General features: G+C 31.8%; 2 protein-coding genes, 1 long non-coding RNA gene and 2 pseudogenes across 3 annotated transcripts; 1 reads left to right on the top strand and 4 right to left on the bottom strand.

Annotated features, from left to right (window-relative positions):
- Nucleotides 1-1203: 1203 nt before the first annotated feature.
- On the bottom strand, nucleotides 1204-2996 carry LOC18591511 (cytochrome P450 83B1-like). Its single transcript, XM_018125767.2, has 2 exons — nucleotides 2074-2996; nucleotides 1204-1967 (listed from the first exon to the last, which is right to left on the bottom strand). Exons 1-2 carry the CDS (start codon nucleotides 2959-2961, stop codon nucleotides 1356-1358), a joined length of 1500 nt encoding a protein of 499 aa, XP_017981256.1. The 5' UTR covers nucleotides 2962-2996; the 3' UTR covers nucleotides 1204-1355.
- A 1476-nt stretch (nucleotides 2997-4472) lies between these two features.
- Nucleotides 4473-6121, bottom strand: LOC108663002 (cytochrome P450 83B1 pseudogene; annotated as a pseudogene).
- Nucleotides 6122-9899: 3778 nt separating this feature from the next.
- On the top strand, nucleotides 9900-12045 carry LOC148761099 (uncharacterized). The gene is made up of 3 exons (XR_016028071.1): nucleotides 9900-10037; nucleotides 10687-10770; nucleotides 11639-12045. It is a non-coding gene; the product is annotated as an uncharacterized LOC148761099 (long non-coding RNA).
- A 2113-nt stretch (nucleotides 12046-14158) lies between these two features.
- On the bottom strand, nucleotides 14159-16051 carry LOC108663003 (cytochrome P450 83B1 pseudogene; annotated as a pseudogene).
- A 444-nt stretch (nucleotides 16052-16495) lies between these two features.
- Nucleotides 16496-18273, bottom strand: LOC148761100 (cytochrome P450 83B1-like). Its single transcript, XM_088809344.1, has 2 exons — nucleotides 17344-18273; nucleotides 16496-17231 (listed from the first exon to the last, which is right to left on the bottom strand). The coding sequence occupies exons 1-2, from the start codon at nucleotides 18232-18234 to the stop codon at nucleotides 16620-16622; spliced, it is 1503 nt and encodes a 500-aa protein (XP_088665470.1). The 5' UTR covers nucleotides 18235-18273; the 3' UTR covers nucleotides 16496-16619.
- Between the last annotated feature and the right edge of the window lie 892 nt (nucleotides 18274-19165).

The following is a 19165-nucleotide window of genomic DNA, read 5'->3' on the forward strand; positions in this document are numbered from 1 at the left end:
CTATTTGACTGTGACTGCCTATTGATTCTTCGGGATTCCATTATCTGATTCTTATTGTTGTTGTTTGTCTGTGATGAGCAAGCTTGCTGCTGTATTGCTGTTTTACCGTCTATGACCAAGACTGCCATTAGGTCTCTGCGGGTTTGCCAGTATGTTATCTGTATGCTATTGTGGGTGCAAGAGTTGGTTTTATATATCTTTTTTCAGGAGCAGCATACTGATGTCTATACAAGGTTGTTGATATGGCGTTTATATTATGTTTGTTGTTCTCCTAGATATAAGAAAAACGAGATTAAAAATTATTTTTTATGTTTTGTGTTTGTGGTGATTGGCTGCTAGATCTAGGTTGTATTGTTTGTCTTTTTTTTATTCTTCCTTCCCCCTCCTTTTGTTTTTCTACTCTTCAGAATGGCTTCCCCTTCTCCTTTTTTATAAACAGGAGAAAGGATTTTGAAAATCCCATTTCCCTACCTGGTGCCATTGGTAGCGTATTGGTGGTTGTATGTTACCAATGACAGCATCTTTGGGTTTGGTAGCAAGGTTGATCTTAACCTTTCACAAATTGAGGGGAGAAAAAAAAGAGATAAATTCAAAAAGATGAAAAACTTAACTAGAAATGGAGTCCTCTTGGAGAAACAGGCGCTAGGTTAGGTGAGAAAGGATGACTGCCTGACAATCCAGCCCCAGCTGCCACAACAGTCGAGGTCAATATATTTTTTTTATTTTTGGTTTTTATTTTTTTGGACCAAATGACTTTTGGGTTTCAAAAACTCAAAAAGGTCTATTTAGCAACTGTTTAGTTTATATTTGGGTTTTGAAAGCCCAAAAAAATCTAATTTAAAAACAAAAATAGTAATTAAATTAAAATTAAATGAAAAAAATAATCAAAGAAAATTACTTTAAATTACTTTAGACAAAATAGAGTGTCTACACATACATGTCATATAAATTAACCAATTATGTATTTTTCTCCAAAAATTTATAAATTTTAATAGAGCTTTAAATCAACAATAAATAACGTCTTTATTTATTAATTTAAGAATTCAAAAAATTAAGAAGCATCGAATTGATCGCTCAACTATAATATTATGGATTACTCGAATAAAGTTTAATTAAATTAATTAATTTAGGATTATTAGATTATATTCTTTGAAGTGAAGATAATTTTTTTTTTGAAAAGTGAAGCGAAGACTACTTAAAAGATATTAAAAATACATAAATTTATTATTAAACATAGACAACATAAAATATTGTTGACACTCCAAACTAGAACAAGCTAGTAGCAAACTAAGTTAATTGTATAAAATTAAATGCATTAAGCATTTCAAAATAATAAAAAAAAAACATTACATGCATTAAACATTGATCTCGTTGGCCACAAGGCAAAGAGCATTTTTTTTGTGTACACTCAAACCAAGTTTCACATCAAAGTCTAAGTCATCGTTACTCATCCCGGCTGGCATTTCCCATTTAAATTTGTAAAGAAGATTAGCAAGGACGAGCTCCACAGTTGCAACTCCCATATGTATTCCAGGACAACCCCTTCGACCAGCACCAAATGGTATGAGCTCAAAGTCTAGCCCTTTGTAGTCAATAGAGCTACCAATGAATCTCTCCGGATAAAATTCTTTTGGATTTTCCCAAGCTTCAGGGTCTCTTCCAATTGCCCACGCATTCACATAAACTAAGGTTTTAGTAGGTATTTCAAATCCTCCTATGTTACACTTTCGTATTGTTTCTCGTGGTATTAACAATGGAGCTATTGGTTGCAATCTGAATGTTTCTTTTATTACAGCTTTAAGATAAGTTAAGTTTTGAATATCATCTTCATTTACAAAACCTTTTTTTCCTATCAAACTTATGACTTCCTCTTGAATTTTTTTCAAACATCTAGGATTTTTCATTAGATAAGTCATGACCCAAATCACAACTGCAGCGCTACTATCTGTTCCAGCAATAAACACATCCTGTATCAAAAGAAAGAAAAAAAAAAGAGACGTAAGGGGTGTGTACATATAGATAATTAATTAATGATAATACTTAATATTAATAATTAAAGTAAGTGAAGATCACCTTTAATATAGCTTTTATGTGATCCATACTGAGATCAATCGCAAAGTCACGATCCTTCCAAATTCGTAGTAAGACATCGATTATGTCTTCTTGCTTGAGTTTTGACCTATTTGGATCAAGATGTTCATCAATGAGTTCTTGATAAAAGATATCAAATTCTTTAAAATTTTTTTCAAGACGACAGAGCAATCCAGAGAATCTATCAATCCAACCCATAAAAGGAAAATAGTCAGAAATAAAGAAGCTGGCGAACAAAGCTTGGCATTCATTAAGTAGTCCATTAAATCTGCTTCTTTCAGTTCCTTCTTCATACCTCTTGCCGAATGCTACTCTGCAAATTATTGTACTACCAAGACACATCATTGCCTCACTCAAATTGACAAGCTTAGGATACACAGATAATTTGGATATTTTTGAAATCAAGCGAGCAACTTCATCCTCTCGGATGGGACGATAGAGTTGCGCCCTATTAGAGTTAAAGAGATGAACAGTGCATATTTTCCTCATCTCTCTCCAATAAGCATTATACGGTGAAAAAGCCAAATCTAAGCCATTATAAGAAAATTTTTGTGCCATACGTGAAGTAGGCCTACTGCAGAAGTCGAGGTCATGAGTTTTCATAACCTCTTTACCCATTTTTGCAGAAGAAACTACCAAGGTTGACCTAAACCCAAATCGCAAGGACATGAGAGGGCCATACTTTTGAGAGAGTTTCCAAAGAAAAATATGAGGGGCTGAGTTATCTAGAATTTGCATGTGTAAGTGACCGATCAAGGGAAGACCTGGCGGACCAGGGGGAAGAAGAATATTTCCATTGTTTCTTTGTTTTAGGAGAATGAATAGGAGGAGGCTGGGGAGGGCTAGAACAAAGAACAGCAACACTACCATTATGATCTACTCGATTGATGGAGCAACTTGTGAAAATTGAGAGCAAGAGTCTGCTTATATAGACTAATTAGCCGATGCTTCCAACCACAAAATATTTGAAAATTGCTTCTTTGCGTCAAGATCAACAGGCGTTTGAAAGGGACATTCATAAGGAAAGTATAGCATGACAGACTGTCGAGGGCCACGAACCATCAACGACGAACAAAGACTTCAGTTTGGGCCCAATAGCTCATGTGATCATGTCCCAATTTTAGCTTGAGAAATCCGCAAATTTTGTTTTGGGATGAGAAATAAGGTTCAGGGTTGCTTTCTAATGTCTTGATTTTAGATAGTTATTAAGCCTGCGTGGTTCTGTTTTTGACTGCATCTTCTTCGTCTGTTGCCAGGTTTTGTTCAGGCAGCTTTACTTTGTACATTCGGCTACTGTCTGTTTCGTGTTAACTGCCAAAGTCTCTTTGAGCAGCTTGATCTTTGTAATTTGATAGTCTCTTTGAGCAGCTTGATCTTTGTAATTTGATTTGTTTCCGTCCTTCATGCTAATGAAAGTCTCTGACAATTATAATTAGAGGCTAACAGTGACATATCCGTTTTGTGGTTAATAAAATTCAACTTTAAAAAAAAATGATTGCATTGCGCTTTTTGGAATCCTTTTACATTATGGGACTGTCGTAATGGCCCAAAACTTATAATTATCGTAATTGTACTTAATATTTATTTAATCATTGCATTGCAATTATTGGAGTACCCTTCACTTCACATGGTAATATTGACTCACTATCTAACACGTCCTTGTCTGCTTTTTCGTGATTAAGCTCCAAATTAAGATGAAAAATACAATTGGATTGAACATGTTTAAATTGATGATCTGCAAAAAAAATGTGAACACGTTTAAAATATATTAAGTAATTTGTCTTTGATAATGATTGATATGAAGTACTCAATTACGTCGAAAATAAATGATTGAGAATTTCTAATAAAAAATTAAACAGAAGTGACTTAATTACACAAATATTAGATAAGGCATCTGGTGATATATTTAATGACCTCTTCGAGTATCATAATTCAAGATTTCGATGTACGTTAAACTATTTGGCAACAGGAAAATAAATTTGCTGTTACTTTCATGTCTATTAGTCTATGGATTTGCTGCAGTTAGCTATGTACTGAAAATGATGCTTGCCTGTTGCTATTCAAATTTTGTATGCTATGATGAATCATGAAGACACGTTTTTTCTTTCTTTAGCTTTCTTGTTGGATGTAACCTTTTCTGTTTTAGGGTTTCTTCTAAAGCTTTATTTTTTTTTTTTTAACGCCATGAATCAGAATTTTTTTTTGGACAAATAATATTTCAATTAAGAAGATACAGAGACAAATTTAGACTAAAGTTAATTTAATTAAGAATCATTAGACTCTAATCTTGGAAGTGAAGACAACTTAAAAACTATATTATCATATATGAAATTATTATAAACACAACACAAAATGTTGTTGACACCCAGAACTAAAGTAAGTTAGCGGCAAATTAAGTTATTTACTAGCATAACCTTACATGCATTAAATATTAATCGTGCTGGCCACAAGGCAAAGAGCATTTTTTTGTGTACAGTGATACCAGGTATCACATCAAAGTCTAAGTCTTCCTTGTTCATCCCTGTCGGCATTTCCCAGTCAAATTTGTAAAGAAGATTAGCAAGGGCAAGCTCCACAGTTGCAACTCCCATATGTATTCCGGGGCAACCCCTTCAGCCGACACCAAAAGGTATGAGCTCAAAGTCTAATCCTTTGTAGTCAACAGTGCAGCCAATGTATCTCTCCAGATATAATTCTTCTGGGTTTTCCCAAGCTTCAGGGTCTCCTCCGATTGCCCATGCATTCACATAAACTAAGGTTTTGGCAGGTATTTCAAACCTGTTTATATTGCACTTTCGCATCGTTTCTCGTGGCACTAACAATGGAGCTACTGGTTGCAATCTCAATGTCTCTTTTATTACAGCTTTAAGATAAGTTAAACCTTAAATATCATCTTCATTTACAAATCTTTTTTTTTTTCCTATCAGGCTTATGACTTCCTCTTGAATTTTCTTCAAACACCTAGGATTTTTTTATCAAAAATGCCATGACCCAAATCATAGTGGCAGCGCTAGTGTCCGTTCCAGCAATAAACACATTCTGCATAAAAGGAAAAAAAAAGACATAAGGTAATTTTATATATATTCCAAAGGTGTTGAAGCTATAAGATTAATTAATGATAATATTATAGTTAAAGTAAATTTTTGAGTGAGGATGACCATTAGCACAGCTTTTATGCGATCCACAATGAAATCAATTGTAGAGTCACAATTTTTCCATTTTTGTAATAAGACATCGATTATGTCTTCTTATTCAAGTTTTGATTTATTTGGATCAAGATGTTAATCAATGAGTTCTTGATAAAAGATATCAAATTCTTTTAAAAAATTTTCAAGACGATTGAGCAATCCAAATAACTTATCTACCCAATCCATGTACGAAAAATAGTCAGAAATAAAGCAAGTCGTAGTCAAGGCTTGGCTTTCATTAAGAAGCTCATGAAATGTACTTCTTTCAGCTCCTTCTTCTTCATACCTCTTGCTGAATCCTATTCTACAAATTATTGTACAGGTAAGACACATCGTTGCTTCACTCAAATTGACAGGCTTAGAATCAGTAGATAATTTGGATATTTTTGTAATCAAACGAGTAACTTCGTCTTCTTGAATGGGACGATAGAATTGCGGTTTGTTAGAATTAAAAAGATGAACAACACATATTTTTCGAACCTCTCTCCACTGAGCATTATATGGTGAAAAAGTTAAATCTAAGCCATTATAAGATAAGGTAGGTCTACTGCAGAAGTCGAGGTCATGGGTTTTCATAACCTCTTTAGCCATTTTTGCTGAAGAAACTACCAAGGTTGACCTAAATCCAAGTCGCAAGGACATGAGAGGACCATACTTCCGAGAGAGTTTTCAAAGAAAAATACGAGGGGCTGAGTTATCTAGCATCAGCATGTGTAAGTGACTGATCAAGGGAAAACCTAGTGGCCGAGGGGGAAGAAGAATACTACCATTTCTTCTATGTTTGAGGAGACTGAAGAGGGCTAGATCGAAGAACAACAAAACTACCATTGTGATCTAGTCGATTGATGGGGGCATGGAGCAACTTGTGAAAATTGAGAGCAAGAGTTCCTTTATATAGCGTAATTAGCTGACACTTCTAACCAAAAAAAAAATTAGAATAGGAATTCATAATGAGATTCATGGATGACATTATCCTGCCAATGCATCTAAGAACTGTTCGGAACGTTATTCTTGCATAGTTGAATTCACTACAAAAATTCATTGTATTTTCAATGGATTTGCAACAGATTTGCAACAGATTTCCAACGGAGTTTAATTAAAATTTTTAAATGCTTGTTTCGATGGATTTTCAATGGATTTCCAATGGATTTATTTTGAAAATTTTTCAACGGAATTTTTCGTTGAAAATTTTACTTGTACAACACACACATATTACTGTTTAAAATTTCCAATGAATTTCCAATGGAAATTTCTGTTGAAATTTTAAACTAAAAAAAAAACGTGTGTAATCTTTACAGTTTTCAACGAAATTTCTAACAGAATTTTCCGTTGAAAATTTCATCTTCAAGACACTGTATTATTTCCAACGAAAATTTCCATTAGAACACTAAACTTTTCCTATGTTATCTTTATCTTTTCTAACAGAAAATTCCGTTGAAAATCCGTTGAAATATTAAATTTTAAAAAAAATGTTCAATCTTTTATAGTTTTCAACGAAATTTTTCGTTGAAAATCCGTTGGAATATATAAAGAGTCAATGATATATTGAAAAACGTAACTTTTCAACGGAATTTTCCGTTGGAAAGTAACTTTTTAGTGAATCAAAGTGTTTATGACTTTTTAAACTTTCCGTTCAAAAATTTCGTTGAAAATAATCATATTTTTAAAAAATTATAAAATTTAAATTTTTTAAAAATTTTATTAATTATTTTTAAAAGAATTAGATATTACTAAAAGCAAATACATAGTTATTGAAGTAAAATTTTGGGCTCTGTTTAAATATATTTTCCTTTGAGTAATTTTGTATAATTTTTTTAACTTTAATAAATCATACAATATTGATTAATAATACCAAATTAGGGTAATGTTATATTATTCCAAAATTGAAAAAAATTACTATGTAAAATTTTATATTTTATAAAAAACCATGATAAGATATAAAAATCATATTAAAAAATATATATTACTTTATTTACGTTTTAATTGTAATTAGCTAATATATGTAAATTAAGATTGAAGTTTTATAATAAACTTATTAATATTTGTGCTTAAAAAATATTATTTTATTATATCTATGTATTCATGCAAATCTGACCGAGAGCTATAGAAAATATAAATATATATATATATATATAGATAAACAAGTATGATTTAAGAAAAAAATCAATTAATAATTGTATTAAAATTAAAGTACAATTTATATTTTTAAATTGAAATATCTTTATAACTGAATATATATATATATATATGAGATATATTAAATAAGGGTTTACATATATATTAATATATAATTTATGTAAGATTATAGTAAATTTCATTTAGATGATTATAATTATTAATGTAATAGGATCCAAATCATACATATATATATATATATACACACACTTTATAGTTACTATAACTTGTAATATCTTTTAACACACACACTTTCTATTATATATTATGTTACTATAACTTGTAATTACTATTATATAAATAAATTACTATATAATATATATACCTTTATTTATATAAATTTACAATATATGAAGTTAATTATCTAAAAAAAAGTTGTGAGATTAGAATAGTTTTGAAATTGAACTATTTTTTTTAAATTTCATGTAACTAAGAGCAAATTCATATAATTAATAAAATTATAATTATTAATTAAATTGTAATATCTTTTAATATCTATACTTTATATACATTGGGTTAATTTAAAAAGAATATAATTACGGCTTTCGTATATACACTATAATACTTATAATATATATACTTTATAATATAAAATTTGTAATGTCTTTTAACACATACATTTTATATTATATATTATGTTTATTTATAAAATATATAATTACTATTGTATTATAAAGTAATTACTAAATAATATATATACTTTTGTTTATATAAATTTATAATATATAAACTTAATAATTTAAAAAGAAGTTGTGAGATTAGAATAGTTTTTTTACTTAGCAATTATTTTAAATTTCATGTAAATAAGGACAAATTAATTCATATAATCAATAAATTTACGATTATTAATTAAATTATAAGGTCTTTTGATAACTATGTTTTATATAAATTCTATTTATTTAAAAAAAACATAATTACTAATTTGTATATACACTATAATACTTTTAATATATATTTATTTTATATTTTATATTAATATTATGAAAATGATAATTTTAATACTTATAAAATTTATATAGCAAAATGTGTTTTTTGCACATTAATGCAAATGTTAAATGTTTATGTAATAGTAATTGATGTTAAAAAAATTAAAAAATGAATAAAAAATCAAAACCCAACCCACCCCGACCCTTCTTTTTCCTTTCTTTCTTCTCTTCTAATCGGGTGTTGCTCCTTGCCTCCTTCAACCGAGTCCTTCATCTGGTGTTCTTCCCCGACCTCAGCAACAAGTGACCCGCAGCTCTCTTTCTCAACCCCTTCTTTTCCCAGCCGACGACACAAACTCGAAGCCCTAGCTCTCTCTAGAACCGGCGGCACAAGAACCGACATCTTGTGAAATACCCCATACTTTGATATGGTGATAAATAAAGTTGATCAAATGCAAATTGAGGTCAATTAAAATGTTTAGAAGTGATAAAAGACGAAAGGCGTAGTTTAGGATAAAATGTTTCGCAAGTGAGAAAATAATAATAATTTTATCTGAGGAGAATTTGTGAGATAAAAGGCGATTTGGAAGTCAAGTGAGGCATAATAAGGTATTTTTGGTACCAAGGAGACAAGATAAAATTTTTAGAATAAAATAATATTTTATTAATAAAATATTATTAAAATATTAATATTTAGCTGGATGTCAAAGTCAATCAAGAAGGAGGATCATATGGTTGATCCAAGTGGGGGAGAAGATGACAAGCCCGACTCTACAGAAATATTTGTGATGACATACATGTGGTGGATAGCATGTTTACATGCTAAGAGAGTCTTGAAAAATTTACAAAAGTCGGTATTGTACCTAGAGGTACAATAAAGTTGATTTAAGCCTCGAACTAGATCAAATAGAGAATTTATAATGAAATTAAGAATTTTAAAGTCCCAGAATGGGTTAATATGGTGATTCGGAGTTCGAGGATCAATTTGGAGTCAAATTAGAATTTTCGCTATCCAGGGGCAAAATGGTCATTTGCCACCTGGGGACAAAATGGAAATTTTTAGAAAATATTTTTGGCCCCATTTGACTTATTGGAGTAAGATTTGAGGTTTAGAAGTGAAAAATTTTAATTTCGGTATAATTTGGAGTAAAAGGGTAAAATGGTCATTTTACCATTCGAAATCGAAAATTTAATTTTTTGAAAGGATTTTGATCAAATTTAATTATTTGGAGTGTGAAATGAGTATGAGGAGTGAAAATTATGCATTATGGAAAATTTTCAATTTTTGGGGTAAAAATGTAATTTTTGAAAAGTTCGGGGGCAAAAGTGTAATTTTGAAAAATTTACTCCACCAAAACTTTGGAAAAATCTGGAAATTTCACTTAAGACTTGGATAAGTCAAAGGGAATGCATGGTGAAAAAAATAGGACAAGTGGATGGCTAGAAAAAAAAATGAATTAATAAAATATTTAAAATATGAATAAAATAATATTATTTCATTAAACAATAAAAAGGCATAAAAAAAAATCAGCCCACCCATTCTTCTTCTTCAACATTCGGCCAAGCAAGAAACAAGAGAGAGAAAGGAGAAAACAAAACTCTAGAGAGAGAAAATCAAAGAAAAAGTGTGAATTTTCAAGGAAATTAAGTGAAAAAGGTGAGATTTTTTCTATTAAGCTTGAGTTTTCTTATTCCCAAGCATTTCTCTTTATTTTTCATGATTAAATTACATGTTTTCATGATGAATTCAATTCTGAAAAAATGGGTTAGGAGAGAGAAAGTTGTTGGATTTATTTGATTTTAATTTATGTTAGTGTTTTTAGTTAGTTTAGCATATTTAGAAACAAAACAACAAGAAAAGAATTTATTTTCTCCCCCAACCATTAATGGCTGAATTTACCATGTAGTGAGTGAGGATGAGTTTGATTTTATTCTAGGAGAATTGGTTAAGGAATAATGAATTATGAGCCTAGAAAAATAATGGGAATTTTCGGAGCAAAAATACGAATTTTTACCCACTAGGGGTATTTTCGTAATTTACTGTTGGGACTGATAATTTGCATCACACTGAGGGACATTAAGTTAATTTGGGTGCAATTGAGGTATAGAAACTGAAAAGAATTAAATTGGAGTTTAAACGAACCCGTTAGGAATTTAATCGGGTGATAAGACGAATTAGGTTAATACCGAATTTAGATAGTTACCAGTGCATTTTTGCATTCCATATCATGCATTGGTAGTCCAAATTAGTTTAATTTTGATTTAGTACCAACTTAGTGAAATTCTCGATTTTGTACTGTGTCAAGGTGGTGAGTCCTCCAATAAAGGCAAGGAAATTGCATCTGAGGACCAGTAGACAGAGTGCTTCGAAAGTCTGCATTCTAGACATTGTGAGTAAACTTATTATCGTCTTAATTATCTAGAGTAGTTTTATACAACTATGTGATTTTATGAAAAATGGGTTTAAATGGTAAATTGTTATGTTTTAAGGGAAATTGTGATTTTATAAAATGATTTTATAAATTTTCTGAAAAATCGAATATTGGTTTTGAAAATAGAGTAATTGGAGACTGCTAGTTTGTGTTGCAAATTTATGGTTATGAATTGAATGGCTTATGACAATAAATGAGCATGAATGGCTAAACTGATTTTGGTGTTATAATTATTTATACTGTGTATTCAGCCTTGAGAGGCTAGGTTGCGATAAATTGCCATGACATGCTAGAATGAATTTTATTGATTGGTGAATTATATATTAATTATTTACTGCAGAGGGGGTTCCGTGGACCAGCCTATTAGAGGGGCACGGTAAACTCCATTATATTATTACCTCGAACGGAGAGGCGCGTAGGATATCTCCTGGGGTATAGCTTAGGGTTCACTTCACGCCAAACCACCACATGAAGGGGAACTCAGCCAACGCCAAGGAGCGGCTGTATTTTTTTCAAACAAAAATATATTTTAAGTGTACACAAAATTTTAACAGCCTTGGCGGACTCGGTTAGATGCCCTGCGCAAGGTATCACCGAGTATGAGTTTTGGCACGAGCCAAAGTTTTAAGAAATTCATAAGCCAAGTTGATTACTCGATTTTTATGGATTGATTTTATTTGGTTGAAATGAGTTGAATGGTAATGAAATTACAGTATGATGATTTATTTTAATTGTCTCCATTTACTCGACTTTAGATAGTTTAGATGGTATCTGTTTACTCATTGGGATTTTATAATCTCACCACCCTCATTTCCTCACATTTCAGGCTCAGGGAATTCCATAGTTAGCTGACTTGAACACGGACCTTCATTTGGACTCGAATCGGTAAAAGCTGTAGGTTTTCAGCTTCCGATGCATTTTGGATAGATATGGGCCCACGTGTCACTGTAAAAGAAATTTTATGCTTTGGTTATTTGCTTTATAGTATATATGAATATAATTATCTTTTACGCTATAAGAATTATGTACCGATAGTTTTATGAAAATTATTTTACAAGAAAATAGTTTATTTTATTGAATATTTTTATCATATTCAAATGGTCAAATTTTCACTTCAAATGAACGTTTTAGATACTTAATTTTTTTTTCTCATTAAGTATATATTTTCGGCTTACCTACTACATTTTTAGCAAGTTTCGAGGTTTTCGACAGAAATGACGAAAATGCCCCTGTGAGCAAAAATAAAAAAAAAATGTGATGTTATGATTTGGAAATGATTTGTAATCCTTCGTATTTTGATTATTTGATAACTATTGCTCACCGGGGAAGTGCGAAAGCTTATACGAGAGCCTTGCGAGGTTTCGATCGACATTTGGGGTGAAGAATGTTTGTCGAGGCTTCGCGGCGGTTGTCACGGGCTCGATAGGGAGTTCCGGGTCGTGACATCTTGTCTTTCTCGCTTCTTCCTTTTCCAGCCGACGACACAAGCCCGAAGCCCCAGCTCTCTCTAGAACCGGCTACACAGGAACCCAGATCTTCTCTCTCGCTTCTTCCTTTTGCCGGAGGCAAGCCTGAAGCCCCAACCCTCTCTCTAAAACCGACGGCACACACAACTCGAGGCTCTCTACCCCTTTTTAAGCGGCGACACAAACCCCAAACTCCCTAAACTCCCACCGACGGTTGGCAGCCCTTCACCCAAAGCTCTCTTTCTCTATGTATATATTTTTGTGATTCTTTTTTTTGGTATTGTTTGGTATTTTTTTGGTTTGTGGATTGAGGTTTCTGGCTGCTAAACTAGGGATTTGATTTTGGCTTTCTGTGTTTTTGGGTTGCTAGGGATTCTTAGGAATTTTTTTGATTCAGTTTTTGGCCCCCGGATCCCCTGTGCTACAGTGCAAGGATTTTTTTTGTTGTGGTCTCTACAAGGCTTCGTTCCACTACTCTGCCAGACGTGAATTTTTTTGCGTCTGGCATTGTAGTGGTGATACTGGTATTGGCAGGGCGTCCACTACAAGGATATTTGTTTTTAGTTATTTAATAAAACACTTGGATACTTTTTAAGGATGTTATGTTTAATATTCATATGTATCAAACTATATTATATATTGTGTGTTAAGGATAATTTCTAATTACATGTTAGGACTTAAATCTCAATTTTGTAATGTGTTTTTCTTTTATATATTTTACAGTTGAATGCGGAATTAAATTTAGTATCAGAAACAAAAATGGTAATTTTTTTTTAAATTTATTATAAAAATAATATATCAAAATATTACCAACGGAAAATTCCGTTGATAATATTTTTTCAACGAAAATTTTCATTGGAAATTCTGTTAGAAATTTTTAACGGATTTTCCGTTGGAATTTCCTTTTCCAAAGGAAATTTCGTTGAAAACTTTCAACGAAATTTTTTTCCAACGGATTTCTAAAAAATTGGGCAAAGATTCAAGTTTCTAACGGATTTCTAACAGAATTTCTGTTGAAAATTTTTAACGGATTTTCAACAGATTTTCAACGAAATTTTTCGTTAAAAATTTTCAACGAAAAGTATTACCCACAAAACTTGTGCCGACGAAATTTTTAAAGGACTTTTCCGTTAGAAATAAACATTTTCAATGAAAAATTGCCTATTTTCAACAAAAATTTCCGTTGAAAATAGCCAAATTTTTTGTAGTGATTGTTCCTTTCTTAAGTGCTTAGTTAAATATAGGAAGGGATATAAAATATTTGAAAATTGCTTCTTTATGTCAGGATCAACAGGCATTTGAAGGGGACATTAATAAGGAACGTATAGCATGACAGTCCGTTAAAGGCCACAAACCATGAACGATGAGAAATCTGCAAATTTTGTTTTGAGATTCGGAAAAACACAACGAATGGAGATTAAAAGCTAGTCCACGTTCTACTACATTATGGGTCACGACTCTGGCCCGCCATTGCCAAAACTCTTTCCCCTCTACAGTGCATTGCAATTATTTGGGGGCCTTTTACTTCACAGAGTAATTTAATTTGTCTCACTATCTAAGGTCCTTGTCAGCTTTTTCATGATTAAGCACTAAATTAAGATGAAAAAAACAATTGGATTAAATATGTTTAAATTAATGATGAATCATGAAGACACGTTTTTTCTTTCTTTAGCTTTCTTGCTATATGTAATCTTTTTCTGGTTTGAGTTTCATAGTTTCTTCTAAAGCTTTAAATTTTGGGAAATTGATGTATCAGATTTTTTTTTGACAAATAATATTTCAATAAAAAAGATGCAGGGACAAATTTAGACTAAAGTTAATTTAATTAAGAATCATTAGATTATACTCTTTGAAGCGAAGGCAACTTAAAAGGTATATTATCGTTCAAGGATTTATCATAAAACATGCACAACATAAAATGTTGTTGACACTCTGAACTAGAGCAAGCTAGATGCCAACTAAGTTACTAGTATAACCTTAAATGCATTAAATATTAATCATGTTGGCCACATGGCAAAGAGCTTTTTTTTTGTGTACAGTGATACCAGGTATCACATCAAGGTTTAAGTCTTCTTTGTTCATCCCCATTGGCATTTCCCAGTCAAATTTGTAAAGAAGATCAGCAAGGGCAAGCTCCACGGTTGCAGCTCCCATATGTATTCCAGGACAATTCCATCTACCGGCACCAAAAGGTATTAGCTCAAAGTCTAGTCCTTTGTAGTCAATAGAGCTGCCAATGAATCTCTCTGGGTAGAACTCTTATGGGTTTTCCCAAGCTTTGGGGTCTCTTCCGACTGCCCACACATTCACATAAACCAAGGTTTTTGCAGGTATTTCATATTCACCTATGTTGCACTTTCACAATGTTTCTCGTGACACTAACAATGGAACTATTGGTTGCAATTTGAATATTTATTTTATTATAACTTTAAGATAAATTAAACCTTGGACATCATTTTTATTTACAAAACTTTTTTTTTCAATCAAACTTCAGACTTCTTCTTAAACTTTCTTCAAACACTTAGGTTTTTTCATTAGAAAGGTTACGACCCAAATCACGGTGGCAAGGCTAGTATCTATTCTAACAATAAATAAATCCTGCACAAAAGAAAAGGAAAAAAGAAAGAGATGAGATAATTATACATATATATGTTGTGTGGTTCTCATGCTGTATGTTTAGGTTTTTTTTTTTTAAACGTCTCTTTGAGAACAAATCTTTGATGGTCTCATTGTCCCATGTTTCTTGGCTTTGCCAAAATTTTGTATCAGTTTCATGATACATAATAAAAATTTTCATTTGACTAAGCAAAAAAAAAAATTGGCATATATATACACCTATGGTGTTGAATCTATAAAATTAATTAATCATAATACTTAATATTATAATTAAAGTAAATTCTTGAGTGAGATTCATGTAGTCCTTCACAGCATCATTGATCTTTTAGACCTGATAAAATTACCTATATACAGTAGGAAACCATTATGTCTTGTTTCTTAATAGCATGATTAACAACATTGAAAACCTTAGTACTACAAATTATCCTCAATTGGGAAGAATGATAAGGAAAGGTAATACCAACAGGATGATGGGAAAGCATATGTAGAAAAAGTAACATAAGAAATAATGACCGTAATTGCACTCACTTGACCAACTTCGTTGAAACTTTTTATTAATATTTTTTTTCAATTATAAACTTCGAGGGAAATTTCTGGATGGAGAATTGGGATTAGCATCCAGAGGATAATCTAGATATTTTGTGGGTAGATAACGGGCTTTGCAACACATGGATGTGGCCCATTCTTCAATAATTTGTCGGGCAACATTAGTACCTATTAGACAGCCATTTTGAAAGTTGAGATTGCTTGGAAACTTTTTAGGATTCTCTTGATGTTTGTAAGTTGCATGAAATCTAGCTTATAGAAGATAATAGTATCGTCTGTGAATTGGGGATGAAGGATAGAGGGATCATTACCAATTTGAATACCTTAGAAGATCTTCGTAGAGTTTGCTTGACGCTTAAAGATTGTATCACAATGTTGAATAAAAAAAGTGAGAGTGCGCAACCTTGCTCTAAGTTTCTGTTGATGGAGAATTGCAATATTGACAATCCATTGACTAGAACACATATGGAAGTCGAAGAAATAGTGGTGGATCCAACCATACCATTTAGGACTAAATTCTGTGAGTTTCGTGATGAAATCCACGTGACTCCAGTCAAGGATATCAAAGACTTTTCTGAAATCAGCTTTGAGCACATGACCACACCTACCATTTTTCCTTGAGGAGTCAATTGTTTCACTGGGAATAAGTTAAGGAGCAATCAGAGATTTGTTTACCTTTTTTATAAAGGATTTGTCAATTTACTTTCTTGTTAGATGTTATCTTCTTTTTTCTTTTTTTTGACTTTCATGTATCTTCTAATCTGTTGCTTTGATTTTCCTGAAAACTTCATGAATAAGGTATTTTCTTACAAATAGTATTCCAATAAAAAAGATTTAGAGATAAATTTAGCAGATTACATGTCCCTCTCTTTTTTTTCCCAAAATTTTTTAAGTTTGAATGGGGTTTCAAGTCAATAAGTGACGTCTCCATTTATTGATTTAAGAATTTGAAAAATTAGGTACATACATTGAATTGATCACTCATCTAGAATACCATAGATTACTCTGAAGAAAGCCAAATTAGATTAAAGTTAATTTAATTAAAAATCATTAGCTTATACTCTTTGAAGCAAGATAACTTAATAGATACATTAAGATACATGGATATATTATGTTGTTGACACTCCAAACTAGAGCAAACTAGCAGCAAATTAAGTTACTAGGATAACCTTACATGCATTAAACATGAATTTCTTTGGCCACAAGGCAGAGAGCAATTTTTTTGTGTGTAGTGATACCGGGTATCACATCAAAGTCTAAGTCTTCCTTGTTCATCCCTGTTGGCATTTCCCAGTCAAATTTGTAAAGCAGATTAGCAAGGGCAAGCTCCACAGTCACAACTCCCATATGTATTCCGGGACAGCCCCTTCTACCGGCACCAAAAGGTATGAGCTCGAAGTCTAGTCCTTTATAGTCAATAGAGCTGCCAATGAATCTCTCCGGATAGAATTCTTCTGGATTTTCCCAAGCTTCAGGGTCTCTTCCCACCGCCCATGCATTCACATAAACTAAGGTTTTGGCAGGTATGTCATACCCACCTATGCTGCATTTTCGCATTGTTTCTCGCGGCACTAATAATGGAACTATTGGTTGCAATCTAAATGTTTCTTTTATCACAGCTTTAAGATAAGTTAGGCCTTGAGCATCATCTTCACTTACAAAATCCTTTTTCCCTATCAAACTTCTAACTTCCTCTTGAACTTTCTTCATACACCTAGGATTTTTCATTAGGAAGGTCATGACCCAAATCACGGTGGCAGCGCTAGTATCCGTTCCAGCAATAAACACATCCTGCATAGAAGAAATAAAAAAAAAGAACATAAGGTATATATATTTTCCTATGGTGTGAAGCTATAAAGTAAATTAATGATAACACTTAATACTATATTTAAGTGAAGATGACCATTAGCACAGCTTTTATGTGATCCATAGTGAGGTTAATTGCAAAGTCACGATCTTTCCATATCTGTAGTAAGACATCGACTATGTCCTCTTGCTCCGGTTTTGATCTATTCGGATTAAGATGTTCACCAATAAGTTCTTGATAGAAGATTTCATATTTTTTGTAATTTTTTTCAAGACGACTGAGTAATCCAGAGAGTCTATCAACCCAACCCATGAAAGGAAAATAATCAGAGATAAAGAAGCTCGTGAGCAAAGCTTGGCTTTCATTAAGCAACCCATGAAACCTGCTTCTTTCAGTTCCTTCTTCTTCGTACCTCTTGCCGAATCCTATTCTACAAATTATGGTACTGGTAAGGTACATCATGGCCTCACTCAAATTGACAATCTTAGAATCAACAGATAATTTGGATATTTTTGCAATCAAGCGAGCAACTTCATCTTCTCGGATGGGACGAAAGAGTTGCACTCTATTAGAATTAAAGAGATGAATGACACATATTTTCCTAATCTCCCGCCAATAAGCATTATATGGTGAAAAAGTCAAATCTAAACCATTATAAGATAATTTCTGCGCTCCACGTAAAGTTGGCCTACTGCAGAAGTCGAGATCATGGGTTTTCATAACCTCTTCAGCCATTTTTGCAGAAGAAACTATCAGGGTTAACCTAAATCCAAGTCGCAAGGACATGAGAGAGCCATACTTGCGAGAGAGTTTCCAAAAAAAAATATGAGGGGCTGAGTTATCAAGCATCTGCATATGCAAGTGACCGATCAAGGGAAGACCTGGCGGGCTTGGGGGAAGAAGAATACTGCCATTATTTCTTTGTTTTAAGAGAATGAATAGGAAGAGGGAGGGGAGGGCTAGAACGAAGAACAACAACACTACCATTGTGATCTAGTGAAGCAACTTGTGAAAAGTGAGGGCAAGAGTTCCCTAATAAAGAACTAATTAGCCGACCCTTTTGACCAAAAATTTTTAGTAGGAATTAATAATCAGATTCATATGGTTGATATTATCCCGCCAACCAGGGGGAAGGTAGTTCATTAATGGGCCCGAGCCTCGGAAATTAAGAATTTTTTTATTTATTATATTTTTTTATCAGGGGTGCAAGGTAGTTTCAAATTTTTTAAAAAAATTTATTTATTATATATTTTTAATATCTTTTTCAAAATAATATTTTTTTAATAATTATATAAATAATAAAATAATTTCACAATTTCTATTCAATTTTATCTTAATTCTTAAATTTCTTCACACTTATTTCCCTCTCTTTCTCTTCTCTTTTGAATTTTTTATTTTTATTTTTACTTTACTTTCTTTTCTATAATTCACCATCGATGTATTTTTAATGACAATAGATTCCTAATTACAAAAATTGAATATAAGATTCAATGAACAAATTGTGAAACTTTTAACTTTAAGCACTATTTTGAATCTTAATAATAATTACAAATCATTCAACATTATTGATGATATCTGCAAGTTAATAGAGAATTTTTATTCTTTGAATTTCACAGAGCAAGAAAGACTTCTTTTGAGATTACAGTTGAGACATTATAAACTTAATATACCTCATCACCAAAGTTTCAAAAATAGTAAGATACTTTTCGAATTATACTAGAGATTAGCAGAAATAGAAAAATTAAGAAATTATCACTTGATTAATAGATTAATTCACTTTATTTTAACTCTTTCCATTTATACAGCAATTACAAAGAGTATCTTTTCAGCAATGAAATTTGTGAAAACAAAACTTCGAAATAAAATAAATTATGAATTTCTTGTAGATCATTTAATTATTTATATTGAAAAAGACATT

Source organism: Theobroma cacao, chromosome 8, assembly GCF_053813885.1.
Source record: "Theobroma cacao isolate CCN51 chromosome 8, ASM5381388v1, whole genome shotgun sequence".
Classification (NCBI taxonomy): Eukaryota; Viridiplantae; Streptophyta; class Magnoliopsida; order Malvales; family Malvaceae; genus Theobroma; species Theobroma cacao.

Bases quoted from the DNA above. Each gene is read 5' to 3' on its own strand.
- LOC18591511 (XM_018125767.2), bottom strand. From the start codon at position 2,961: ATGGTAGTGTTGCTGTTCTTTGTTCTAGCCCTCCCCAGCCTCCTCCTA. The intron at 1,968-2,073 runs GTGATCTTCACT...CTTTTGATACAG, and splicing joins ACATAAAAGCTATATTAAAG to GATGTGTTTATTGCTGGAAC.
- LOC148761100 (XM_088809344.1), bottom strand. From the start codon at position 18,234: ATGGTAGTGTTGTTGTTCTTCGTTCTAGCCCTCCCCTCCCTCTTCCTA. The intron at 17,232-17,343 runs GTCATCTTCACT...TCTTCTATGCAG, and splicing joins ACATAAAAGCTGTGCTAATG to GATGTGTTTATTGCTGGAAC.